Here is a 27,304-nt window from a genome sequence, read left to right as displayed (position 1 = left end):
GCTTTTCTTTGTCTTCCTTTATAGTAAATTGAATATCTTTAAAATACAAATTGAAGATGTCACCAAGTGGTCTCGAAAAATGATTAATTGATCAAGACCATGATCATCAGTTTAATGGATAATGAAAATATATGTTAATTGCAGCCTTAATTCGAGCACCAGAACTGAATGTGCAGTTTATCAGCTTGGAAAGACATACAATCAAAATGTCTCTGGTTTAAACTATGCTAACCCGGGAACTGTAACAATCTTATAAGATCAAGAGTAAACATTTCTGTGAGCCTCAAGTCTAAAACGCTGTTGCACCCATTAGTTTCCCAGCATGGCTGTACAGTAGGTGTTAAACTCTGACACTGAACATGACGATATCACACGATGACAAAGTGAAAAGATACAGCTTCCACTACAGTAAAAGAATTGAAAACCTTTAATGATTTTGCAAATAATATTCTCATCTGGATAAATAAAACATAGAAATGCAAACATGCTTGTCCATCCATCCTTGTGTTGTTGCTTTTTTCCTAAGTAAAAAATGTACATCATGACTTTGAAAAACTAAAGGAAGAACCTCCATAAATTCCAAAACGCTGATGTTGTAGATTGACTGTATTCTAATCTTTTATAAACCACCATCTCCTTCACGAGTTAATAAGATGTGACAATAGTTTATTATTATTATTTTTTTTAACATTATATGATTTGAAACATAAACCCTTACGAGGAGGACCGAGACAGACAGAGCAGGATGAAAGTGTTAGGTTTAACATCTCTCTTTCTGGCCGTGCATTGTGATCTGTGTTGTGATTTCCCATTGTTGCATGCTTCGCACAGCCGCAACAGAACCTCCCAGTGACGGCAGAAATACAGCATATAAAAAAGAGACACATTTGGGATATTTACACCAAATAACAAGAACCACTGGTGAGAACGCCTTTGAGCGAGGGAGAAGTCGCTGAAATGGCGACAGGAGGCGGGGGGGGGGGGAAACAAAGCGCGCAGCCTGAAACAAAACAAGAGGTTCAGATTCTGGAAAACACACAGTTCATAGCTTCACCACCCAGCTCATGCTCAACTGTTCTCCGATTTTCAAGAGCATTGAAAAAAAAAAAAAAAAAAAAACAACAAAGCAAAGGATTGTTATTTTTGTCAAGAAGGAAAGACGCCACAAATACAGGTAAATATGTGAGTTGGAAACACATCTTTGAGGATTAAGCTCCCATGAAAACTCCCCTGTCATCCAGTGATGTTAACAACGCCATACTAATCTGACTACTCCTTTATCGCACCACAGAGTTCATAATATTACACTTCAATATGAACTATGTGGGCACTGAAATAGGCCCACCAGGTGCTAATGTTGTATTAAAATCAAGGTTAAATATATTAGGTGACTTTGCCATGGTACAGTGACAGAGCTTCGATATAAAAGCCCCAACCCAGCTCGTTTGCTGAGCACCCAGGGGTTTGTGAAGGGGACGGGGAAAAAAAATAAAAATAAAAAATAAGACTACAGCATTTTTGCTTTTTCGTAGTGTTACATAAAGCAGCTCTCCTCAGACACACAAAAATACTCATACACAACATCCTATCAGTCCATTCATTTCCCCTTCCTCCTTCCTCCTCCCTCTCAGATGCAGGTATGATCTGGCGGATCCCGCGTTTACATGGCTTCCATCGCCCAGCGCTGCAGGTCCTCCATGTCGTCCTCGTCCTCCTCTTTCTTGGCTTTGGGGTTTTAAAGACAGGTGGGGGAAAGCGGTGAGATATGTGAATGAACTGGTACGGTTATGTTTAGTTGATCTCAGCTGGTTTTGTGGCCTCTACTGAGCTTAAAATTTGACATTTTGGGAAACTGTTTGCCTTCTGGTGGAGAATTAGATGAGAAGATTTATATCTCTCTCATGTCTCTACCAGGGTTGCAGAACATATTGGTCTGGCAGATAAGTTAGAAAATTGGATTTGTGTTATTGTTCCACTAATGGAATTTCAGCCGACAATTAAATCCCATAATGCGGAGCACGGCTGCAGGCTAGGGATGGCGCTTAAAACCCAGACAGCAGAGCACAGAGAAGCCCCAGCGGAGAGAATGTGACTCTAAAAATGTATATCTATTTTCCTCTTCATGTTTTTGCATTTGTAAGATTAATATTGTCAATTAGCTAATGGAAACCGGTCACAACAAACAGATAATTCCATATTAGTGCACATCTAGGCTGTACTTGAAATAAAAGGCCACAGCCAGCCACCAGTTTATCTTATTTTAGCATAAAGACTAGGTACAGCTACTCTTCTCTGTCCAAGAGTAATAAGATTTTATATGTTACTCTATTTTAATATAAATGTCATTATCTGTTATGTTCTTTGTGTGTAGCATGGACTACAAACAACATTTCCTTGTACAACCTTGAGTTACATAATGACAAATAAATTACCTTGCTACCTCATGTGTGAAATCCATACAAACACTGAAGAGCAAAAACAACAATTTGCCTTTTTACACAGGGTTAGGTGCTGGACTATTTCAACTTCATGGAGTCTCCACTGGTTACCTGGCAACTGTGCAGAGCCAAGAAATAGTCCGGCACATAAACCCCCCAGAAAACGGCAAAAAATCTTCTCATCTAACTCTCCCCCAGAACAACTGAATAACCAAGTTGTATTAGTTTTTCAAAAAGGCTCCTACCAGGTCTGGCAGGTAATGAAGTAGAAGGCACGTTGGGGAGGGGGACATTTTCTGATCCCCCGATCTCCAGCAGGTTTTTGTCCAGCTCCTCCTGTTCTAGCTCATCCAGCTCCGCCAGCAGTTCATCCTGAGAAACACAGCAATCAACATGAAACATGCGGGTAAACACAAACTATTTCTGCAACACCAGAAACCACAAAGATACCGTCAAAATGAGGGTGCGATGGTGAGTAAAATGTCTCGCCGAGAGTTTGATTAAAACACTTCAAGTCAGTTGACTGAGAATTTCAGAAAGAGCGTATTCATTCTTCCTGCCATATTATGCCAGGATGTCTGAATACCATCAATTGCGGTGAAGTGGTTCTCTGAATAAGACCATTCAAAAAAAAGGCTGATTCAGAGAAATGACTCAAGGAACACAACCAACTGTGTCTAGCCTGGTGGGTCACAGAACAATGCTGGACAGCATCAAGTCCATAATGCTGAACTTTGCTCTACCGGGTTAGATATGTGTTATCATCAGTTCTTCGTTCATTACTGTGTAACTGTGTTAAAAAAAGAACATGTTCTCAGCTGATGGACTGATGGTGAGGCAATATTTACAGTAAATCTCAAAATAAATTAAGACACTTTCAGATAGCTGTCGGTTTTAAAACAGGAATCACACACTGCATTTCGAAAACACCACAAACCACCAAAAACCTCATAAATGTAAAAGGAAAATCTAAAATATACATCACGCACTTCATCAAACTCCTCTCCAAAGCCGACAGGTTTGGAGATGGCGTCAGAGATTTCCTGGGCCAGCTCCTGCTGCTCTGTAATGTCCTGCATCAGGTCGTCCACCTTGTCAATGTCCCTGAAACAACAAGCAGGGGAGGATTCATATGCGAGTACAAGAGAGTGCACTATTATACCTTTTAATCAAGCCTCACGTTCCCACATATACTGATAAATTGGCAAAGTGATGCACATGGCATGCAGCAATGCAAAAGTACCTCACATGTGCAACCACTGATGTTGTCCATTTAATATGCAAGTTAGCAGTATTTTAGTAGGGAAACATTTATGAATGCCTCTTAATATTATACGTTCTTCATATTCGTTTTTGTATTGTTTTTGAGCCTGTCACAGATTCAAATAACATAGGGTGCTGATGGGTTTGGATTAAGAAGGCATTACTGCATACGGGTCAAATGCTCTGTATTTTGATATGAGAAAATTAGGGCTAATTGCAATTTGATTTGCGATATTGAAGGGAAGGATCATTTTTACATCATTATGCAAATTTTCATTGAAAAACATGTTAAAATGATTATAGTGTGATTTTTGAGGGGATCTGTACCAAACAAAGATGTTTTATTAAGTCTGTAGAATATGATGTGTAGACCAGGACATCTCTGCAGCACAAAAATATTTCTTCTTTAACAAATATTGCACCTCTTGCGCTTTGAAAATTGCAGTAGACCATATTGTGACTTTGATAGAATTTTGATTAATTGTTGCCCTAGAGAAAAGCGTATTCCTCATATTTTCTTTCTGTTGATTTATAACAGACAGAATCTTTTCTTACTCTCCCTGTAGTACCATGAGGGCAATTTAGAAGCAGCAGGCTACAAATATACTATTTTCATAAAGAGGCTTCACTTTAGCCAATTGCTCAATCAATCAAATTGTAAAGAACTTAAACTGCGCCTGCGTGCCTGCTCTTACATGTTTTCATGGGCAGATTTCATAGCCTTGGCAGCGTAGCCCATATTCTTGAGCACTTCAGTGTTGGTATTGGCGTTCTCCAGAGCCTCTCTCTGGAACTCGATGGTTGACAATGTGCCGTCAATCTGGGCGAGCTGCTTCTCATACCGCTTCTTTCTTTTCAAGGCCTGCAGAGCCGCTGAGGAGAGAGAGGCAGAAGGAAAGGAGTCAGGACGAACAGACTGTGACAAAAATAGACTGACTGCGTCGAAATGTGATTCAGTGACAGTGGTGTAAAACCGTGAATCACCTAGATTGTTCTGTAATTAAACAGGAATGAGAGGCAGAATAAGTGCTTAAACATTGGCAGTAGTCAGCGCCACATCTTATGCTCTGCGAAATTACAGTCATCCACCACTGAGTGGAATCATAAATAAATGCTTTAAATATTAATCTATTATAATAATAATAATAATAATAATAATCCATTTTATTTCTATAAATGTATTTCTATTTCTCTTTCAGGACACTCAAAGACACTTAAAACCAGTACTTTTAGCATGTTTAAAATAGCCGGGGAGACCATAAAACCAGGAGACAGCAGCAGTTGAAATGCAATTACTAGAGTTTGAAGGCTAGTCTAAAGAGGTAGGTTTTTATAAGTGATCCAGGTGTGTACGTGTAGGACGTTCCAGAGGGAGGAGGCTGTGATGGTGAAAGCTCTGTCACCCCAGGTATGGTGCACTACGTTAGTGACCGTTAAATCAACAAAGAGGGAAATTAGATATAGCTTGTCGCTGGCACTTTGCTGATGAAATGGAAAAGGTGGAAAGAAGAAATGAATCAGCCAGTGTCACATGACCACAACCACTAACTCACACCTGATAAGCCGGAGTGAAACCATCAGAGTGTCATACTGGAATGAGCAATTCTGTCAACCTCTGGGGAGTCTTTCAAGCCAAATACATACATATACTTTTTAAATGCACACTAACTAAAACATTGATGAATATTAAATCATTTCTTATGATGATATTTTTTGCGCCACTTGTGGTGACATAAATCAGTCTGTCCATCAGGTTTTCTCTTTGCACCATTGTCAGTTCAAAACATTCCCATTAATCAACACTTTATAAAACTACTAAATTCAATATGGATATTCATGGTCCCAGAGGATTTATTCTGGTGACCCCTTGATCTTCATTCTAGCGGCAACATCAGCTCAAAATGCCCAAAGTAATAATCATAATAAATCCAATAGCCAACCAACCACATTCAAAATCCCCAGAGGACAAAACACTTTTGTATTAGCCACTCTGAGGGCTTCCCTCCAATACCATCCTCAGACCAAAATGTCAAATATTACCAACAACTTTTCAAGTTTGGCTTTTATTTGACATCTAGTAAATGTCAAATGTACTTTAAATCAACTAGATTAATCAACAGGTGCACCACCACACACACAACTTTATCATGTTTTACCACATGTAGTAACCGTGTCAGGATAGGATCTTCCGGCCACAGTAATATTTTTGTTTCCTCGGTTGCCCACCATCACTAGTGATAAACAAAGTTCAGTTTATGGGTCTTTCTAGACTAATTAGCTTATACATTAATTAGCTTTCTCAGGATGTCTGTAGGTTTCTATGCAGTCTTCTGAACAAGATGCAAACACGCCCACAGCAACATGATGTCCTTTTAACATGTGCTACACCAATACTCAACCCTTGTCCCGACACACAGAGACAATAACTTTATTGCCCGTGTCTCTGCAGTAGGACACCCAACGTTAGCTGTATCGCTCGCCACACCTTTAACTTTTGATTTTTAAAAGGCCATTGATCAATCAGACGAAAAATGTTAGCACCAGATATGTTAGCAAAGGACAAGGCTAGCGTTACCTCAGCGGAAATAAGAGAATGATAATCTATTATCACATAATTCAATCTCACACACAATCGACAAAACGTCCGCTTCTCTCTGGTGGCCGTGATATTAACGACGCCCGGTGAGGTTGCCAACACTTCTGACAGCTCGGGAAAGTTAGCCAACTTAGCTAACGTGCTAACATTTAGCTCGGGGTTGTTGACCAAGTAATTTTATGATAAAGAGTAGGAACGATCACAAAATACGCCCTGATATCTCACCTCGTTTGTTTTTCGTGCCGTTCTTTTTGGCAATTTGCAGCTCCTGCTCGATCTTTTTCTCTAGAAATTCCTGTTTCTTCGTTAGCATCTCCTCCGTCTCTCGGAGTTTCTGGATCGCCTCCTGTGGGCTCGGTCCCTTTGCCCCTTTTCCTCCTCCTCCAAATATCTTACCAAACAACGACATTTCTGGGATGCTACAGCACACTAATTATAAAAAAACAACAAAACAAATCGGCAAAATGCCCCAGAAAAATCAGGCTTAGCTACCCTGCTGCTAGGCTACACTGACACTTCGCCCTAGCCTGGAAGGGTTGTTGATATTTTTCTACTTCCTGGATAAGGCCCAATGACGTCATATTGCCCGATGAGGGGTGGGCGTTGCTCGTTGCATCTCTGTCTCCATCTGCTGGACAACTGGAGCTCTGAAAATTACTGGACCAATTTTAACGTATTTATTAAATCACCAGTTTAGTTTTCTAAACATAAAAACATTAAGCTATTTAATACAATATAACGGTGAAGTTTTTTGGTGAAATTTTATGACCATCTGCTTTATCAGTCACCACTAATAAAGACCCCCTCCACTCGTGTTTTGCTTATCGTTACTTCGCTTGAGTGTTTGAGATTCCCTGTGCAGAATGATGCATGTGCAGGGTTTGACACTTGAAGGTTTGTTTTCATACTCACGGCCATGTTAAGAGGGGTACGTATGAGCAGGATTAGTTTAAAGGTCATTCATGGTCAACTTACCCTAGTAAGTATGATTTGGAAACTGGAAGCCACCAGTGCAAATAGGCTGAGAGCAACATTTAACTATTGAAATGAAAAATATTAATGCATGCACATAGATCCTAGATTGTTCAGTGAGGGATGTTGTTGGAAAATGTTGTTGTATTTCTTAGATTATTCAAGTCAGAGCACTTATTTTATTTTCTATTTAAATATTTTTTTAAATTATAAATTTATTTATATTTTCCTATGTTGCTTTTATGTTTTATGTAAAGCATTTTGAATTACCTTGTTGTTGGAACGTGCCATACAAATAAACTTGCCTTGCCACATGTGGAGGGGGACACTGTAAGGTTTTGTAGGGGGACTCCAGCAATTTAGATACAGCCCCTGTAAGTAAAGTTCGGTGACTTGCAATGGAGAGATTGAATAAACAACGATCAAACTGATGCAGCCTAATATCCTGACTTTTACTCCCTAGCTAGGTAAAGCTCCAAAAACACCTCCAAGATCATGGAATTCCCAAAATGCTAATTTCTTTGGACCCTTGGATCTTTGTAACCTCTCAGCCCCACTTTGAAATGTCTTTCTGTTAGAAAGTGCAGTCTCAAACCCCTGGTTATAATATGATAATGACTTTATGCTCCGACATAATAAAACTGTTCTCACAGACTGAGTAGCAGTGCTTTAATCTACCAAGAGCAGTTCTTTTCCAAGATTTTCTTTCAGTCCTGAATAAACCCCTAAGTAATAGTATTGGCTAAGTGGTTCGGCACCCCATGTGGGTTTTTTTTCTTAGTCTATCAAACATTTTTTTGCAGACACACACACACACACACCTTACTCTTTTCAAAGACTGCAATCCATTCTAAATGAGCAAAAAAAGAGTAAACTTTTCACAGAAGCAGACAGTTGGGGGTTTATGTGTTTTAATTCATTATGATGCTACATTATGATGATCCATGGTGGTTGTTTAATTATCGTTTTCCTTTATTACAGTATGTTAATCACTTTGCCAGTTATCTTTTTAAGTCGTTTTTATTTTTATATACATACAAAAGAGTATCCAATTACTGTGATTACATTGTTGTGTAACTGTATCTTTGCATGTGTGGTCTGAAGCACTGTCGCCTTTTTTCTTTTATGTAGTGTGTATTCACAGGTCAGTCCTCCTCCCAGCCGCCCACTTTCCCTCCTCCCAGAAGCTCCCTCTGGCAACGAAAAATACAGATATTTATTCTTTTTTCCTTTTTACCAACCTGCTTAGATGGTCACGTGATAGCCGAGATAATACAGCTGTGTTGTCTCAGTTATCTCGCAACCACCAGAGCCCAACAGGAAACAAAAGAGATAATCGAAAAGGAAACAAATCACACACAAACTGATAAACCAGATTCAAGATGGTCCCTTTGGAAAAAAAAGTTTTTTTGTTTTGCTAATATAACTTCAACACTCAAAAAATAATAATCATAATAAATCCATGTCATTTCATGCAGACTGAAGAGTGGACACTTGAATATAGTGCATTTCAATATTATAAACAGAAGCATTGTGGCTAAATGATAATATAAGGAAAAAAAGCAAACAACTGCTGTAATACACTAAAAGGATGCAAATACAATACTCCGTGGGCAAAATTAAACAAGGTGGCCAAACTATTGTAACAAACAGTATGTTATATATTGTAAATGTCTGTGTTGGTTTTGCATGACAAGGTTTCTGCTTGATGAGGGTCTTCTTCAACCCGAGGAGGCAACTATCAAGAAAATTAAAGTGTTAAAGACATCAGATTTTCCCAGTTAACTAAATTACAGCTTTGATTTCGTACTAGACCACTGTGCAGCATAAATTCTATATCATAATTTTGATTTTACAGAGTTATAATTTTACAAATGGCCTGAACATAGATAATTGAATTTCTGATTCCTTGATCTGGCTCGCGACTGAAATGATCAAAGGATTGAATCTGATTTTCAACAAACATAGCCATTTTCTGTTGTGTACAGGAAATCTGTTCAAATGACAGTTTAGTTTTCAAACCAACCCTCTTCCTTTGTTCTCAAACAGCCTGTGAGTTCACCGTTTGTGGTCTCCTAACATAAAAAACATCCACATCCCTCCTGCAGGAGGCAAAATCAAGAACACACGTGCACACACACGCACACGCACACGCGCACACACACACACACAGAGCTTCTACTGGCTCTCATTTTTACCACATACTGTTTAGAAGACAATACATAGAATTTGAGTCTTTCACTGATCACTTGTGTTCACCTCTCCTTGCAGATTATCAGTAATAAGTGGAGGAAGGATTATCAGATGAAGAGTGTTAGATCTTTCTTACAGACTATGTGAGTGAGGAACTTGAAGACTTGAATCAATAAAGAATCAACAAAAGACTTTAGACATTCAACCAGCGTGAAGCCACTTGAACACACCACCAACTGTTACCTGTGCAAGTTGCGGAAGATCATTTAGGAAGGAGGGATGGACGGAAAGAACAGATCAGAAGTGGTGATTATTTCACACAAAAAAGAAAAAAGAAAAGGCAAGACCTGTGACAAAAACGCTCACACTCATGGTTTAACTTGGGATCGCCTTCCTTTGTTTTCTTTTTACACATTAAATTATTTTCCATCCAGACAAACCATCATGATATTACTGTTTAAGAAAAAAAAAAAAAAAAAAAAAAAAATTTCAACATAACCCCAGAAGACATCCCTGTTGCCATTCGTGACACGTGTCCTCCCAAGCACGCCGTCCATCCGTCTATCACTGTGCTCTGTCTGTCTGTGTCTCTACAGGGCCAGCTTGCCAATGATGACTCCAAAGACAAAGAAGAGCACGCAGAACGCCAGGACGCGGGTGCTTAGGCCTTCGTCCCTCATGGCCGAGGTTGCCATGGAAGAAGAGTGAGGGGTGCCCAGTGAGGTCACCTTTCTCTTGTGCAGCCCGTCATCATCCTGCAATAAAGAGAGAGGAGTCAGAGAGAGTCAGAAATTTGACCACTGAACAGGTCTTGGTTCTGCGTTCACACCTGAAGGTCCGCACCAAAGTTCATGTTTTGATACATTCGGTTAGTTTTGGTTTGGTCTCACTAAAGAACTTTCCATGGCAGACTTGCGTCATGTTGTCTTCATCTATGATGAAAAACTGAAATGGACTGGATCCAAACCCTGTTTCAGTCAGTTTACTGTTGAACCGAAGCACTACTGCACCTCAATGGAACACTTAAAAAATAAAAAAGCGATAAAAAGCTCCTATATTCGTTGTAAGATTGTAAATGTAAGATTTATTTAATTGATTGTATCCTTTGCATTTTTGTTTAACTTAAAAAAAAAAAAAGTGATAAGAATGAATGAATGAGGAATGAAGCGATGCATATTGTTGCCACTTTATTGTTATTATTATGGCATTACTATCTGCAGCACCAACTATACTGAAGGCTAGTTTAAGTTTGCTAAATAAACATCCTTGTTGAAATGTGCTATACAAATAAACTTGCCTTGCTATTTATAATTGTGTCCTTATTCCAATGCATTTATCCGTGCATTTGTTTCCAGTTTACACAGGGACTGTCCAAAAAATGCTTTCAAGCTAGAAGCGAACCATTGTTCGGTTTGTTTCGGATTGAGACTACGTTTTTTCGTCTGACCAAATTTCATCCGTTTGGTCCGGTCCATGGTCCCGGGGAGGTTTCACACCTGTAATTTTGGTTCGAATTGAACCGAAAAGTCCAAACATCCGGAACAAATGAGGTAGGTGTGAAAGCCCCCTTAGACTACAAATAAACTGGATTTTTTAACTCTCATATACTGATATTAGGATCGGCCTTCAGAATAGAAAGGGTGACGACAAAGTACCATCACAGTGGACAGCCTTGTTTTTCAGAAGGTATAATATATTGCTGCCTTCAAGTGCTGTCAGAAGTATCCCATCAAGTCCTCAAATAAAGTTCCCAACGATGGAACAAAACTAGAGTCTTAGGACGCCATTGTTGTCTAAGTGTGATGATTAGGGTACAAGCCTCTAGATGAAAGCATGTATTTATGTAAAGAAAGTGTGGAGCACTTGACTTCAAAACTGAGGAAACCACAGCTCATTGTTGTTGTTTTGTAAACTAACCAAGTAAAAGGCATGTTGTTTTACATTGAATATAGCTGCGTACATAAACCCTTGATTGATAAACAATATTAAATAACTTTTTTCTCTTTGCTTCTTTTCAACAATTGATCTTAATTCTGAACAAAAAAACACAAACGTATAGAAGTAGTATCTGGCTTCAAAACAATATTCATTCGACAAGCACATGAATGCAACCAGATAACAAGGAGCAGTCTATCAGGGCAAACTGCTCCCTATAAGCCTCTACTCTATCAGTGGCCTCCGCTTGTTATGAAATAGACAACTTTGTCACAAGCAACTTTTTTCCCCCCACTACAATATTTGTGTCAGTGATAACTTTGCCCCCACCCAATGTACAGATATGCAAGTGCACAGATGATCTCATCTGGTTATAACATAATTCCTGGTACCGGTGCTGAAATTGTCTCAACAACATTAGAAAAATATGAAAACATACAAGACTTAGATTTTTGACATTTTATAAAGTGCAGCTTCTAACTTCTTAGGCCTCATGTGGAAAGAATTTACCCTTCAGGCAATGATTGGGACAATTCAGTTTTCTTGTTCAGTCTCACAAGGTGCAGCACTTATCTACAAACTAAATGTTTGCCTATAGATTAACTTAAATAAAATTATTTTAAAAATCCAAATCATTTACCCTGTCATTATTTTAGATGTTTTGACACACAAGAATGAAACTAGCTTTGATTTTACTGTGTATGACGAGGAAGTTCTGGAGTAGAAAATGCAAGGCTGAAAGAAGACGCAGACAGATAGCCTTGGATTTTTTTGTTTGTTTTGTTTTTGTGCGTCTCACCCTGATCTGTTTGTTTTCTTCCCGTAGCCTCTGCACCTCCATCTGCAGCCGCTTGCACTCCTCCATGATCTTCTTCACCTCTCCGTCATCCAGCGAGGCACTGGCTGACTTGGGCAGCGCGGAGTGCTCAGTCTTAACAGAGGAGGCAGAGGAAGACACAGTTTTGTTGCTTTCACTCTCATGCTGCGGAAGAGAGTGAGGGTGGGGGTGGGGGGGGGGGGAGAGGAGAGGAAGGGGATGAAGAGACATGCAGAGACATGGTAGGGAGTGAGATGAAAGTACTAACAAATAAATCACAAATAAATAAGGATGCAATGAGTGATACAGTGATGTGTTGCTGATGGGTAGGAGACTGAAAAAATACTGAGTGTAAGGGAAAAAATGGAACTCTTAAGAAACATGCAATGTGAATGTTTAAATTGGATTTAAGTCTTTAATGTCTAAAATGGTTATCCTAAGTCGGGTTTACTGAGTTTTGTGAAATACATGATGCAACATTTCCCAGTTTGTGGATCTGATGTACATGCGAGAAACCGCCTTTTGTGCGTTAACACCTGACACTTATTGATTGAAGGCTTACACTGGCACAACAAACGCCCGTTAACGGAGGAGTGAGACTTACAGTTTTGTCATTTTCTAGAGGCATCTCAAATGCACATCTCAATTTTGAATCCATCAGCTCTTCAGGTTTTGCCTCCTTCCACTGTAGATGCAGACATCGAGAGGGAAAGGGAGACAGACGGGGAAGAAAACACAGCGAAAGTTCATACAGGGATTCTTCAGAAACAGACCAGGTTAATTTATCTTTCATGTAATTCAAGGGAAACACTCTACAGACATGATCTTCTAAAGGATTTGGGACGTGTATTATAAATGCTTATGTTTCAGAACAGACAAACATAAACTGCAATATTCAAGAGTTCAGCTGGAGGTACTTTGGGGTTCTGAAAGGGTGTGGTTCATCATGAAAACTTCAGGGTCAACCTGCATTAAGGGGTCAACAGTAACATAGTTTAACAAATAAACAAATATATCCTTGCGCTCAATGAGAACAGAATGCCAAATCATATTTTATGCTCTGGTACTCACAACTCCTTCCATGTCAGTCATATCGTATGGGGCCAGCATGGACTGCACCATGAATTTGTGTTTACTCTTTTCATTGGGGTCGTAGTCAAACGGCTGTAGCATAACTGTGGACAGTAACAGAACAGAGAGCCAGAACATTAGGGAAAGACTTCCTGTATTGCCCCATAATAACTATTATGCAACCTACAAACAAAAAGACGTCAGTCAGGTTTATGAGTTGGGTTACACCGTGACCTCCTTACTCCTCGTGAACTGACTACTTGCATTGGAATGTTCAGTTTTATGTCTGGATCACCATTTAGTCAATGATTCTGGTCACACTGAATGTTAGAAATCCAGTATATCTGTTTGGTTTCCAAGATAGTAATGAAGATAACAGAAGCGCAGGACAGTTTGAATTCAAACATCAACATAATAGAGCAAGAAAAAAAAATTACCACTCAAATTACTGACACATTACTTTTTGTCCCACGCCACCTTACTGAGGCTAGAAAATTTATTTTGGTGCCGTAACACAATAGATTCTGGCTGCAGTTTGGCATTTTTTGTAATATTCCTTGATCTATATCAATTGAATCATATGAGACTAGATGTCATCTAGGATTTTTGATGATCATGATAGCTTGATATAGCTGGCTCTCATCTCCTTGTGTTACAGCCTGCACTAAAGTAAAAAGACACAATTTTCTGAACTTATTTTAGTGTTGCTGTTGGCTGAAATGATCAATAAAAGCCTACTTCTGCTCAGCCAATAGATCCACATTTGGTAGTGATTTTTTCCCCCCCGAGATACCAAATACATATTCCTAATTTAGACATACTGTCTGAAAGCCACAACAGACAGTACACAACACAACAACACATCGTTAAAGCACCAAGCCAAAAATATAGATATCTGATTGGATCTGAATCCCATTTGACCGGGCTTTTCAATTACGTTGCCAGAGGATACCAAAATGCATACAAACCAGAGACATTGATGGAGGTGCCAGAGTCAATGATGCCACTGTTTGGGCGCACACAGTATCTGCGAGGTGCGGTTGTCTTGACTTTGAAACACACATTTCTATCTGTGGGGTTGGTGAGTTTCAGAGTGGCAGTGACGACATCTGTAAATGGGCCTGAGGAGGACAGAGAGAAACAACACAATGACTCAAAAGCGTGGGTGTGTGTCTGTGTGTGCAGATTTACACACTTATCTACTAGTTTGGTAGGTGCATTTGTTTGTCATTTGGGTGCATGGCTTAGATTCCTAGTTAAGACTCAAGACTAGGCACTTGTTTGATAACCTGCGTACACATACTGGAAGGATGAATATGTGAGTAGTGTTTGTGAGGGACGCCATAGAGCCTACCATAAACATTGCACATTAAACATTAAGTGGAAAGAGCGGCAAAGTGTGGAAGTGCTTATTTTATTATTCATGCCCCGCCCTCAGCCAAAAACTGGATGCTGTAGAAAACTTGCATCTTTGTGACATGTAAGGGCTAATGTTTTCTTGTTGCTTCACCCTCAGTGTCCCTCATAAACCATCTGACCATGTTTAATGACTCCACACTGGAATAATCAACCTCTTTTGACAATTGAACCATGGTTTTGGACAAACATCACTGTGCTTTGTGCTCTGATCAGTTACACTGTGCATCAGTAACTGAGTGGGTGTATGCATCATCTTCTGCTTATCTTTGCATTAAAAAGCTCTGCAATAATCAATAAGTGAACAATCCACTACTGACTGATTCCATCACCTTAGGCCATCGCTTGACCCATTTCTACAGCCAACATCACACCCAAACGCAATTATCTACACATACAGCCATTATCCCTGGCACACCAGCTCAGTCTGTATTTTCACAATCTTTCTGGATTGGATATAGTAAAGCTGGAAAAGAATTCAGGTTGCACAGGCAGAGTAAACGGTAATGCTCTCAATCGCAGCCAGCTAGTTTGTAATATTGTGAAATAAGCACGGTAATAAGGCTAAGCAATGACACCCTGATCGTAGAAAATGCTAGAATAGTAACTTCTTGGCAGCCGGGTGTTAGCAACAACACCGACAGAAAGTATATGATCATAGAACAGTGTCTGACGTGCTGTCAGAGGATGAAAGACAAGACATAGGGCGCAAATGAGTGAATTAGAGAAATGGGACGGCGGGCCTGCCCTGACGCTGCAATGACAGTTTGACTTGCTAGCCACGTTAGCTGAACGCTACCGAGCTAGCTAGTTAGTTAGTTAGCATTGTCGCACACAGTGTCGTTTCACCTGTCATCGCCACTGCTGCCGTACACACAATGTAGACCACGGCTAACGCTAACCACATCCGTCTAATTTAATAACAGCAAAAACAAATAACGACACATTAGTGGACGTTAAGCGGGTAATGCAGAAATCGACACAGTTGCTTTCACTAACGCCTTCTAGGTTAGCTTCCTAACCCCGGCCCTGCCCTCTGCTTCAGCATTAGCTAGCCGTTACCTCTGAATTTCAGTTCGTGTTGTGGCTCTAGCACCAGGACTTGTTCTGGTCTGGCCATGTCCCAGGGCTTCTTCCTGTCGTGACGGCGAGGACAACAATATTTTACCGCAGGTAGCCCAGAGAGGTGAAACAGCTGGCTCCCGAAGAAACAACCTGGCCGTCCACGGTTTTTCTATGGGAGGAGAGGAGGAGGAGGAGCAGGACGATGATGATGATTACAAATGCACCACCACCACTCGGACGGACGGACGGGCTGGATGACTGACTGACTGACTGACTGCCACCGACAGCTGCTGGGGGCTAACGTGCTAGCGCTAACTCTGCTAGCAGCGGAGGGAGAGACGGGAAGGAAGGAGGACTATGACGTCACACAAGGGGCGGGGCTGGTGCGGGATGTCAGGTGGTTTCTTGACCGTTACACAAAGAAACGTTGACATCGTCAATGCAAAATTGTACTTTCACACAGTCTAACCAACTTGCACCACTTTAAGACTGAGATAATACTCTGCTATGGAAAACTACATGGACAAAATAATCAGAAAGCCAAATACTGCCGTAGACATCGTTTTAGAAATAATGGCCATGATAGTTGATAGTCCCCTAAACTAGGGTTGCCAACCGTCCCTTAAAATATGGAATTATCCCGTATTTAGAAACTAAAAGACGTGTCCCTTATTGAACTGATAAGGGACGCATTTTGATTCATATTTTGAGAACAAACGTCTGAGCAATGAAACAGTGCAGCTCTGACTGCTGCTGCTGTCTCTCCCTGTCTGAACCAATGAGGAACGCTGTCAGTGTTGCTCCAGTGACAGCGCGAGTTCAATAAACATGTCCACCACATGCTCCACCTGTAAAAAAGACAATGGCAAAAAGAATATGAATTCAGAGCTGCCAACTCTTAGACTACGCATTGAGCGTGAGACTCACACAAATGATTCTTTTCACATGTCAATTTTCTTACGTGTTGGAAAAACAAATGTAGGCTATAACTGATAACGTCTACTCGGCGCAAATCAACCTACCCCAACCCCAGTGCAATGCACAGAGTATATAGGGCAGGTAGACTTTAACAAATATTATGGATTATCAATAAATGACGTTAGTCTCGCAATATTATAACTTTTTTTCTTGACATGTCAGAGAACACAGATCATATGTGGGTAGATTTTGAATGTGCATAAAGTTTTGAACATGGGTAGAACAGGAACTATAGGAGTTTATAACTGAATAAACAGATCATTGATGTGAATAGTTGCCAAATCCACATTTAAAGGTTACTTCACCAAACAAAGACACAAAAGAAGAGAATCGACTAAATTGTGAAAGAAAGAAGTAGGCTACAGAATGCTTAGAAGCCTTATACCTACTGCATTATATATTCTGTTATATTTTGAATTGTCCCCTGCTAACTGAGGTTTGTTTCCCTTAACATGACCTAAATGAAAACATTTCCACCATAACTGATGCCGAAAAAAGGCAGAAATTGGTGCAGAAAATTTCACCAGAATGCAGAAAATTAGGCGTTTAATGTGCAAAACTTTTAACTTTTAACAGTGAAGGTGAGTTAACGGAAAACCTAACTATAACAACTACAATACTCCATATTCTCTACAATGCAACAATACAGGGCCAACTGCAACATCTGCCATCGACAATTTAAAGTTTTGCACAGCTCTAAACAAGGAAAAATGTCTTGTTTAGCTAGATATATCGTATGAACAGGACTTCTTACAAACAAGTATATTGTATATTTACATATAATACATGTAATAAGGCAGTAATGCAGGTGTATATTTGCCCACGGTCCCCGTCCCCTGTCCCTTATTTCCATTTCAAGAAGTTGGCAACCCTACTCTAAACACCCACAGAAAATTATGACCAGAAAAGGCCACTAACATTTTTGATTTTGTTATTCAGTTAGGCTTCTTCTAAATTCCATTTTCCAACATAAAGGTCTGAATGCTGTTTCAAAGACTTCTCCACACTGTGAGGGGTATACAGCAGTTCTGTGGGAGAAGTACTCATTTATGGTCTTTGAAGGGAGCCTGATCTTATGGCTCTGTTCTTTTCCGAGAGCTGTTCAAAAACATTTTAACTCTGCCCAGCCGATGCGATGCCAGTATACACATAGCATATACAGCATAACGAGTGGACCAGTGGCAGACAGTTAGTGACTAGAGTATTAAAGTCATTGAATATATAGTTGACCAGGAAGTCACGTGATTGAAAAGTCACTGAATTATAGTTGCCAGGGAACTATAATTGAAAAGTCATTGAATTATAGTTGCCAGGGAAATATGATTGAAAAGTGATCTATTTATTATTGACCAGGAAATGACATGATTGAAAAGCCATCATTTTATAGTTGACCGGGAAATATGATTAAGTCACGGCAATATAGTTGATGTTGGTGGATCAACATGTGCCACCGGTCCACTTGTTATCCCTGTGTGGGCTGTTACATTGAATGATGCTCAATTGATATTAAGGGGCCCAAAGTGTGCCAAGAAAATATCCTCCACACCATTACACCACCAGCCTGGATTATTGATACACAGCAGGATGGAAATTCTGACCCTACCATCTGAATGTCGCAGCTGAAATCGCGACTCATCAGACCAGGCAACAATTTTCCAGTCTTCTATTGTCCAATCTTGGTGAGCCTGTGAGAATTGTAGCTTCAGTTTCCTGTTTTTAGCTGACAGGATTTTCACCTGATGTAGTCTTCTGTTGCTGTAGCCCATCTGCTTCAAGGTTGGACAGAGATGGTATTCTGCATACCTTGGTTGTAACGAGTGGTTATTTCAGTTCCTGTTCCTTTCTGTCACCTCGAACCAGTCTGCCCATTCTCCTCTGACATCAACAAGGCATTTTTGTCTACACAACTGCCGCTCACTGGATATTTTCTCTTTTTTGGACCATTTTCTGTAAACCCTAGAGATGGTTGTGCGTGAAAATCCCAGTAGATCAGCAGTTTCTGAAATACTCAGACCAGCCCGTCTGGCACCAACAACCATGCCACGTTCAAAGTCACTTAAATCCACTTTCTTCCCCACTCTGATGTTCGGTTTGAACTTCAGCAAGTTGTCTTGTTGCTGCCATGTAATTGACCGATTAGCAATTTGTGTTAACAGGGAATTGAACAGGTGTACCTATAGAGTGGCCTGTGAGTGTACTATACTTAGATTTGTAAATGCAGAGCAAACGTGGCTATAAAACAGTTGGGCTTTTTGAAAAAGATTGAGATTTGAGAGTTGCATATATCCACTATGCCCACTGCTGAAAATCCTTTCTGCAAATTTTTAAATTAGTTGAGAACAAAACAACGTAACAGCGATCAGTGGAAACCAAAATCACCAACCGACTGAGGGCTGCCACCCTCATGGAGTCTGTTTCTGAGCTTGACTACTTGTGCAACTGAATGGGCTGGAGGTCCAGCCTCATGCTACCAGTATTGACAAGGACAACAGCAAACTGCAAAACTAGAGAACAATCAGTAAGGAAGGATAAGGAGAGAGCAATTGTCTGTGGCCACCGCCTGCAAAACCATTCCCTTTTGGGGGTCGTCTTGCTGTTGCCTCTCCAGTGCAATGGCTGTAACTTTCATTTGCTCTAAAACAAGTGACACTTATTCACAATTGCTTAAGCTTCCTAAATAAACAGACTTAGATCCCTATAGTTTAACTGACATGGTGTTATACCAAGTGTTCCCTTATTTTTTGAGCAGTGTATATTGAGTATCTTTGGCATAAAAATGTTCCTTCCGGGGTTAAAGGTTATGTTGTGTGTTGAAGGTATAAAAAAGAAAATTTTTTATTTAACACTGAGTGAACTATGGGGTTAACGTGCTGTGTGTTTGGTGATCTGAAGATAACACTTATTACAAGCCGGGGCTGAGTGAAAAATTTTCATTTTTGGTAAAATTATTCCTTTCAACAGTTTCATTCCTGACTGTTGTCATAGCAACATATGAAAACACCAAAAAAAAACAAACAAACAAAAAACCCCACACAAATCAGAAGTTGTATTTTCCAGAATAAGGTTGGATATTCAGAACTACTCCACTCAGTACATGTTTACCTTTAGGAACTCATTGAGGAGCCAACTGCATATTTAACTTTCAACCTGATTTCCAAATTACTGAGCTTCAAAACCAGAGGGCCTGCTGACAGAAACGTTACCATCTTCATGGTTGCCCCAATAAATACAAACTAAGGGTATCTAAAAAGGAAATGACTGGTAAACGAACAGGAAACTCCATTTCCTCTAGCGTGGATTTACAACAGCCCTTCCTGTTGATGGAAATTTAGGGATAAGATTGCAAAAATGCAGTTTGTGAGAGAAAGCAGAGTTGTGTTGCCTATGAAGTGTTTATATGTAGAATGACAGACCTCTTGCTGTCTGCACCAAAAAAAACTTTTATTTCTTAGAGCTTCTGTTCAGAAAGTAGAGACCCATATTTGATGTACACAGTAAATGAAGACTAGGGCATTGAAATGACAGAAATGCTAATACTGTACAGGCCGCCTCTGCTGTGCAAGGCTAGCAACCAGAAAATAAACTTAAATGTTTTCTTTTTTGTCATTTTGTTTGGCCTTTGTAGCAAAAGAATAAGATCTCTGTAGAAACAAGCAATGTTTTGGATCTGTCATCTCTTCTTTAACCCTCAAAATGTCCTTTGTAGATGTCAACGGAGTAAAACAAAAGAAACCTGAACACAACTTCAGTTGAAAGGATTTAAGTTATAGCAATACGCACACTATCAAGTGTACAATTTGTCAAGGTTCATTTGATTCTAATAAAATACTTTTTTTTTTTTTTTTTAAAACCCATATACATTTCATATATTTATCTTTTTGGGGTATATGGATCGAAAAATAGACATTTAAATCATAAAGAGAGAATGGGAGGATAGGGGAGAGAAATAAAACTACAAGAGCCACGAATGTTTGTCCTCTGTCCAGAGAGAGAGCGAGAGCGAGAGCGGGAGAGAGCGAGAGCGGTGAGAGAGAGAGTGGTGAGAGAGGAAGGGGGTTAGGAGGGGATTGGCCAAGCTATACAGCGCAGTATCACACCCACTTTAGCTCATTACACACGTACAGTCGTGATCAAGGCACAGGGATCTTCTAAAAGTAATTTTTTTTTCAATAAAGTTGTACAAAATAATACATTTTACAGTCTGTACAAGAATAATAGTTCAGCAGTAAAGTAAAGACAGACATACAAAAGAGCAAGGAGTCGGGGGAGGAAGGAGGAAAGGAGTCGGAATGACAGAGGGAAGAATGCCAGGAAGGTGAAAGCAGGCTGACCACATGAGTAAAAAAAAAAAATTAGTGTCCCGTTTGTTGTTGTCATCTTCTTTTTTATATTCCAGGATTGTTATATTCTATTTCCTCTTAAAACAAATGAGCATTGCCAGTAAGGTAAAAGTGCATGTGAAAAGGTGATTGGGAGAAGGGAGAGTGAAGGAGAAAATGAGAGAGGGGGAGAAATGTGAAAATGGAGAGTGAGTAAAATTGTAAGAAGAAAAGGGGTGAAAAAAGGGAGAGTAAAGATAAAGAAAAGAGCGCACAGGGCACAATGGCACAAAAGTCTACACAGACATAAACAGCTGTGGAGACAGTATAACAGGGTCAATCATGACAAGATGAGAGTTTTCTTTAACTTATATGGTACTGTACTGTGGAAGGATGCTTTGTGTCCTCCATTAGTTAAGTGCCATAAAAGTTTGCATTTTTTTGTTTCCTTTTGTTTTAAATTCAATATATCCTCATCACGTTTTGCTCCACTACCAACAAGGCAATGTCCAGTGGCAAAACAGTTCTGTGGAGAAGTCCAGGGACTGTCATCGTCGTCCCTGTACAACGTGTCTAGAGTCCATCAGACAAATTCACATCGGAGTTGGCTCTGTACTGTTTTTGCGAACCCCTGCCCCCCCGTGCGGCCTGACTGATCCCGACACGCCCCTGCTTCGTTTAGTTTGTGGTAACGCTGCTCCTTGGGGTCAGTCACTCAGTCTGTTTAATCTCAAAGCACTGTCAGCTGACAGCTCAACGAACCTGCTGCTCGTCGGTAGATCAGTACGTTTCCGGATCCACCCGGTTGTGCAGTCCAGTAAAAAGCAGGTGTGATATGTTTCTGTGTGCAAGCAGATACTGTGGTTGGGTTTATGGATCTGTGTAAATGGTAGGAAGGATTGGTGTACATGGTTTGAGTCAAGTCCTGAGCACAGTGCTTGTTTTCTTTGTTAGATACAGTGTTAAGCTGATCTGTTATGACATGTTTAGTCTTTATTTGCAGTAATTCGACAGTTATATCTTTCCTACTGAAGTAGTAGCTCTCTCAGTTTCATCCCGGCCTCAACAAAAGCAAAAGTCTCACAATCTCAACCGCAGCTCAACACCCCCTTCCCACAAAGGTGAAGATAACGTGTATGGGGACTATATATGATGTTAAGAGGTAAGGAGCTCGGAGTATGGCTGAAGGTGGAGGTAAGAGTACATTTATGTGTTAGCCCCTCAAACATTTTCATCAAATTAGCTCAATTTACTGCAGGTAGCAAGTTTGCATCAGGGGAAGTTCTGGGTTCAGGTTGTGTTTACTGTAAGTCTGCGTGCGTGCGCATGTGTGTGTGTGTGCGTGTGTGTGTGTAATGGCCTCCGTTCTTCACAAGAGCTCACACACTTCAGTGGAAGAGGGGAGTTCAGAGACTCAAGGTTCAGGGTTTTTCATAGTCCGATGTGTTTTTGGCCATACACCTTTCTTCTATCACAACAGCTCGTACTGCCGCAGGTGCATCCGCTGGATGATATCTCGACAGTCGTTGAAGACGCGGCGGATATTTTCCGTGTCGACGGCGCAGGTGAAGTGGGGGTAACAGTAGTGTCTTCCGTCCCCACTTGCTGTGCTGATCCTCTATAGATGGAGAAAGAAAGGTGAAAAGGTATTTCAGGACATATATTACAAACCAATATAGTTGCCGATTGACTGTTGAAGGTATCTCTAGCAGCACAAAGTGTCTCCAATTTTCATTTACAACTGAGAGCCGATGTAAAGCATTCTTGGCCATGCCATATTTAGCTAATTAAATTATTCAATATTTCTTTTAAATGTCAACAAATACCATGAAAATTATTCAATATTTCTTTTAAATGTCAACAAATACCATGAAAAGACCAAAACCAACATGTGTAACTCTGTCCCTCAATACTTTCAAACTTTCCTACCCTTTCTTTGGCACTCAGACCCAAGCCTATTGGTTCCTACTGAAGAAACTAAAAAAATACAGGAGGTAGAGCGGGTTGCCTATTAATACAAAGATCGGCAGTTCAATCCCCGACTCCTCCAGGAGCCTTCGGCAAGATACTGAACCTCGAATTGCCCCTGGTGGCTGTTCCACCAGTGTATGAATGTGTGTGAATGGTGAATGCGATGTAGTATAACAGTACTTTGAGTGGTCGCAAAGATAGCGACAGGTCGCCATGGTAGCGACTTGTCAATCACAAGGTAGTCCGCCCTAAAGCACACCCTCCTTTATTGTCTTATCTTCCTCTAAATAGGACCTTGTTATATATGATGTCATTTATTAATGAAATGCACATTATGCTTTAGTGACATCTAGTGGTGAGGGTTGCGAATTGCAACCAGTGGCTCACAATGCATTCTTGTGCTCCTCGGATAGTCCCTTTTCCCGAGTTGTAAAGTCGTTCTTCCGACTTCAGTGTGTGTTCATGTGCTCTTAAGTCGGATTGTGGAATCAACATGGATGCTGCTACAAAGATGTGTTGGATTAGCATTATCACAGCGTATAAACAACACGCAGACATCTAGTTCACTCTACATTGACCAGCAAACTAACCGTTATAACCATATTACAAATTACATGTTTGCACTTGATTTTGCACGAATCAAAGTTCTATATACTTCTTTATGTCCCAATACACTTTATTTCTCTTTTTGCAATAACGATTTAAGGAGGGAAAAAATATTCAGATTATTCGGACACCACATGAATGCACCGCTCACCCCTCCCTTTCCAAGCACGCAGGTCGGCTCCTGTGCTAAATAATAAGTGTGGTCCTCCATTTGTCCAAATTTCTCTTCTTTTCTTACTTCTAATAAACCAATGGATGACTACTACTAACGTTACTTGTTCTTCTTTATATGTATTCAACCAAGTGACGAAACCCACTCTGTAGAGCCGTTTGTCCATTTGGGCTACTGTAGAAACATGGCAACGCAACATGCCGACATCCATGCAAGAGGACCCGCGGATTATGTAGATAGAAATGGCTCATTCTAAGTTAAGAGAACATAATGGTTCATTATGTAAGGTCTTTATACATAATATAACTAACTATGTTTTCAGTTATTTGCATTTCTGTCAATAAATCGTCCTAAATATTACACACAGACATGTTGGACCCCCTGTTGTCTTCAGAACTGCCTTAATTCTTCGTGGCATACTTTCAACAAGGAGGAAACGTTCCTCAGAGACCAGTTTGAGATGATTTGAGCTATGTGACATGGTGCATTATCCTGCTGGAAGTAGCCATCAGAGGATGGGTGCAATGGATGTGGTCATATGAGGGATGGACATGGTCAGCAACAATATGCAGGTCACGTTTAAACGATGCTCAGTTGGTACTATGGGGCCCAAAGTGTGCCAAGAACATATTCCCCACAACATTACACCACCAGGGTGGATCCATGCTTTCAAGCTGTTTCCGCCACATTCTGACCCTACCATCTGAATGTCACAGCTGAAATCGAGACTCGTCAGACCAGGCAGCGTTTATCCAATCTACTATTTTCCAATTTTGGTGAGCCTGTGTGAATTGTAGCCTCTGTTGCTGTTCTTAGCAGACAGGAATGACACTCATTGTGGTCTTCCAGTGTTTCCCCTATATGCATTCAGGAGCGGCGTTTTTGGATAACAAACAATATATCAGACAATACTTGTTAAGAGGAAACTGTTCATCATTGGTTTTGGTCTTATCATGGGATTTGTTAACAATAACAAAATAGACTTACCAGAATTGCCCTTTCAAGTTTTGCACAACATAAGGCACAAAAGCATACCTATGGAAATGCACTTACCAGGAATTCATCTCTTATGAAGTACTTTGCCCTTGTAACACGTGGATCTTCTCCTGGCTCTGGTGTCGCTAGAAGAGGAGAGAGAGGCAAATGAGAACAATTTTCTCTTGACATGAAATCTCTCAGGAGGGGACAATTCAACCATGAATGGATCATATAAACACCAGGATGGAAACTGGCATTTTTGGGGGATTTATTAGTAAGCAGGTATACATTATGATGCGAGTAGTAATGTAACAAGTTAAAAAAGTAAATTTACTTCATTGTGATCAACTGTGTGTGAATAGAACAACCTCACAGGTGTGTAATAAGGATGACCTCTTGTGGTCAATGACACTAAATGCAATGTTTTTTACGTTTTATTACACGGCAACAGCTTGAGTAAGTATTTGCACAGCTGTTTTAATGAAAATCTTATATACATTTCTGAAATTACAGAAATATCATTGTGTCTTGGCATATGGACACACAAGAATGCATGTGCATGCTCAGTTAACTTTTACAGTGACAAGTAAGGAAAATTTAATAACTGGGACATATTTGGCACAGGTGGAGGAAAACTGGGACATCTTGGTATTTTTCTGAGACCAGATTCCAGCTGGGACAATTTAAGGCATCTGGTCACCCAACTTTACAAACAATCAATAGATTATTTCCTGAAAGTTTCTAATAGAGATATTTACTAGCTGAAAAAGGCAGTGTTGCTACTAATTTCCCAACTACATTCACATCTTCCTGTCTTAATGGCTTACTGAGGTCAAAACTGCCTGTATGTAGATAAAACTATATTACAAGTGCTCACCATCATCAGGTGTGGTGTAGCGAGCAAATTCAGGAAAGTATTCCTCAATTTTGGACTTCCCTGCCAGCACCTTCTCGGCTAGCAGGTCCTGTTTATTTAGGAACAAGATGACAGAAATGGTCCGCAGCCACCTGAAGAGAACAAAACAGTAAGAATCAACATCTAAATCAAACTGTGTTGAAGCATCAAGAGAGACAAGAAGAAACCCCTGCTTGGAGATGGTCAAATACATACAAAAAAAACACGAGTTCAGTGGGTGTCAGCTCTATCAGAATATGGCATCAAAAGTATAGATACTTATTATTCTAACATGTTTGCATGGATCCCCAACTGAAAAACAGTTCAGAAATGTCCACAATTGAAACCTACAATACAAAGGATCGAGTAAATTCTGACTGTCTGGGTTCAGTACTATAACGAATACATTTAAATTTGGGTATTAAACTCAGTGAACGCCATGTCTGCTGTAATTTGAGACACTGGCCAAATCTCAATGTCCCTCCCTAACCCTAAGCCCTGAACCCTCGCAGACTTAACTGATGTCACTTGGTAAGTGATTGAGGGCAAGAAGCTGCAAGGACTCAAAACGCTATAAATAAGAATGAGACAGCACTTTGCGACATTATTACGTTACCTTGGCAATTTTATGTATTTTCCTTTCTTCTTGCCTAAGGCACTTAAAGGGGCTATATGTTGTTTTTCAAAAAATCACTGATTAATAAATCAAATTTTTACTGCCTTATTGTCAATGGGCTGTAGCCTCACTTAGAAATGAAGCAAACGTCTGTTTTCTCTGTTGCTCTGAACAGCCACTATTCTGCTTTTAATGTGAAGGCACTGGGTCGGGATGTGGCCCTGCGCGCGCCCCCGAGCCTCTCTCTGACTACAGCAACAACACTGTAGCTAACAACATGCAGTCCACTAACACCATAAAACCGGCTCCCAGCACAACACAGACTCCAACATAAACTCCACTTAAGGATAAAAACAACAACAAAGGTTTATGTGCTAAAGCCTGTCAGGCCAAAGAGATTCAGATGATGTCGGTGAAAACGGTCAATATCAGAAAGGCTGGAGAAACACGGAGAGAGTCATGTTAGCTCGCGACCTAATGCCAAGCAGTTGCTAATGCTATTCGGTACATTGCTATATAATATGTAACGTTATGGCTTTCCACATTACTTCACCAGCTAACACGACCCACATTACTATCCTGTGTACCACCAGTGTTGTCAAAGTGTTGATTTTAGACTGCAAGAAAGTATGTAATGCTACACAACAAATGTTGAGCAATTTCTTTACTAGCCTAATGTTATAGTGATGTCAGGCAGGGCAGCCAGCTAACGCTACATTAGCTGGGACCTGCTGCGGTTTGCTTTGTGACATTCAAGTTAGATTTATTGACCTTTACTGATAATCAGGTACACAGCTTCTCCACCTCTCAGTCGCTGTAACTAACGTGACCCATACAATATAACGTTGAAGTAACAGAGCCTGAAAATGAGAAAAGCCACAGTCGGCATGCTGGTGTTCCTGCGTTTATTACAGGATGTCTGTATGAAAGCGGTTGTGTTTCGGATCATGCTCGCTCATGACTTCAAGCGAGCATGCGTATAAGCACACGACTTGTAGCAATC

At 40.3% G+C, this 27,304-nt stretch overlaps 3 protein-coding genes across 8 annotated transcripts in view; all 3 read right to left on the bottom strand.

Annotated features, from left to right (window-relative positions):
- Positions 1 to 412: 412 nt before the first annotated feature.
- LOC123974593 (charged multivesicular body protein 4b-like) lies at positions 413 to 6,839 on the bottom strand. The gene is made up of 5 exons (XM_046055411.1): positions 6,523 to 6,839; positions 4,397 to 4,574; positions 3,428 to 3,542; positions 2,684 to 2,810; positions 413 to 1,725 (listed from the first exon to the last, which is right to left on the bottom strand). Exons 1-5 carry the CDS (start codon positions 6,704 to 6,706, stop codon positions 1,661 to 1,663), a joined length of 669 nt encoding a protein of 222 aa, XP_045911367.1. The 5' UTR covers positions 6,707 to 6,839; the 3' UTR covers positions 413 to 1,660.
- A 1,324-nt stretch (positions 6,840 to 8,163) lies between these two features.
- Positions 8,164 to 16,127, bottom strand: LOC123974592 (vesicle-associated membrane protein-associated protein B/C-like). Of its 2 annotated transcripts, none has more exons than XM_046055410.1 (6): positions 15,764 to 16,127; positions 14,254 to 14,406; positions 13,286 to 13,389; positions 12,819 to 12,899; positions 12,197 to 12,328; positions 8,164 to 10,217 (listed from the first exon to the last, which is right to left on the bottom strand). In XM_046055410.1, exons 1-6 carry the CDS (start codon positions 15,819 to 15,821, stop codon positions 10,053 to 10,055), a joined length of 693 nt encoding a protein of 230 aa, XP_045911366.1. In that variant the 5' UTR covers positions 15,822 to 16,127; the 3' UTR covers positions 8,164 to 10,052. The 2 variants fall into 2 exon arrangements, with proteins under 2 accessions (XP_045911366.1, XP_045911365.1); XM_046055409.1 differs by having other exon boundaries at positions 12,197 to 12,379; positions 15,764 to 16,124.
- Positions 16,128 to 20,164: 4,037 nt separating this feature from the next.
- The window catches only part of gnas (GNAS complex locus), a 66,666-nt gene continuing 59,526 nt past the window's right edge, over positions 20,165 to 27,304 (bottom strand). For all 5 annotated transcript variants that reach the window (XM_046057688.1, XM_046057689.1, XM_046057686.1 and 2 more), the window contains 3 exons: positions 25,668 to 25,798; positions 24,866 to 24,933; positions 20,165 to 22,681 (listed from right to left, as the gene is read on the bottom strand). In XM_046057688.1, the coding sequence (XP_045913644.1) occupies positions 22,535 to 22,681; positions 24,866 to 24,933; positions 25,668 to 25,798 (346 nt within the window). In that variant the 3' untranslated portion in view covers positions 20,165 to 22,534. The remainder of the gene's footprint in view (positions 22,682 to 24,865; positions 24,934 to 25,667; positions 25,799 to 27,304) is intronic.

Source organism: Micropterus dolomieu, linkage group LG08 (assembly GCF_021292245.1).
Source record: "Micropterus dolomieu isolate WLL.071019.BEF.003 ecotype Adirondacks linkage group LG08, ASM2129224v1, whole genome shotgun sequence".
Taxonomy (NCBI): domain Eukaryota; kingdom Metazoa; phylum Chordata; class Actinopteri; order Centrarchiformes; family Centrarchidae; genus Micropterus; species Micropterus dolomieu.
The sequence above is the reverse complement of the archived record's forward strand: the minus strand, read 5'-3'. Positions and strand labels throughout refer to the sequence as shown.

Bases quoted from the DNA above. Each gene is read 5' to 3' on its own strand.
- LOC123974592 (XM_046055409.1), bottom strand. From the start codon at position 15,821: ATGGCCAGACCAGAACAAGTCCTGGTGCTAGAGCCACAACACGAACTG. The intron at 13,390-14,253 runs GTTTGTATGCAT...TACTGTCCACAG, and splicing joins CACCTCCATCAATGTCTCTG to TTATGCTACAGCCGTTTGAC. The intron at 12,900-13,285 runs GTGAGTACCAGA...CTGCATCTACAG, and splicing joins TGACTGACATGGAAGGAGTT to TGGAAGGAGGCAAAACCTGA.
- LOC123974593 (XM_046055411.1), bottom strand. From the start codon at position 6,706: ATGTCGTTGTTTGGTAAGATATTTGGAGGAGGAGGAAAAGGGGCAAAG. The intron at 2,811-3,427 runs GTGCGTGATGTA...TGTGTTTCTCAG, and splicing joins TTGGAGAGGAGTTTGATGAA to GATGAACTGCTGGCGGAGCT. The intron at 1,726-2,683 runs GTAGGAGCCTTT...AAAACCCCAAAG, and splicing joins TTCATTACCTGCCAGACCTG to CCAAGAAAGAGGAGGACGAG.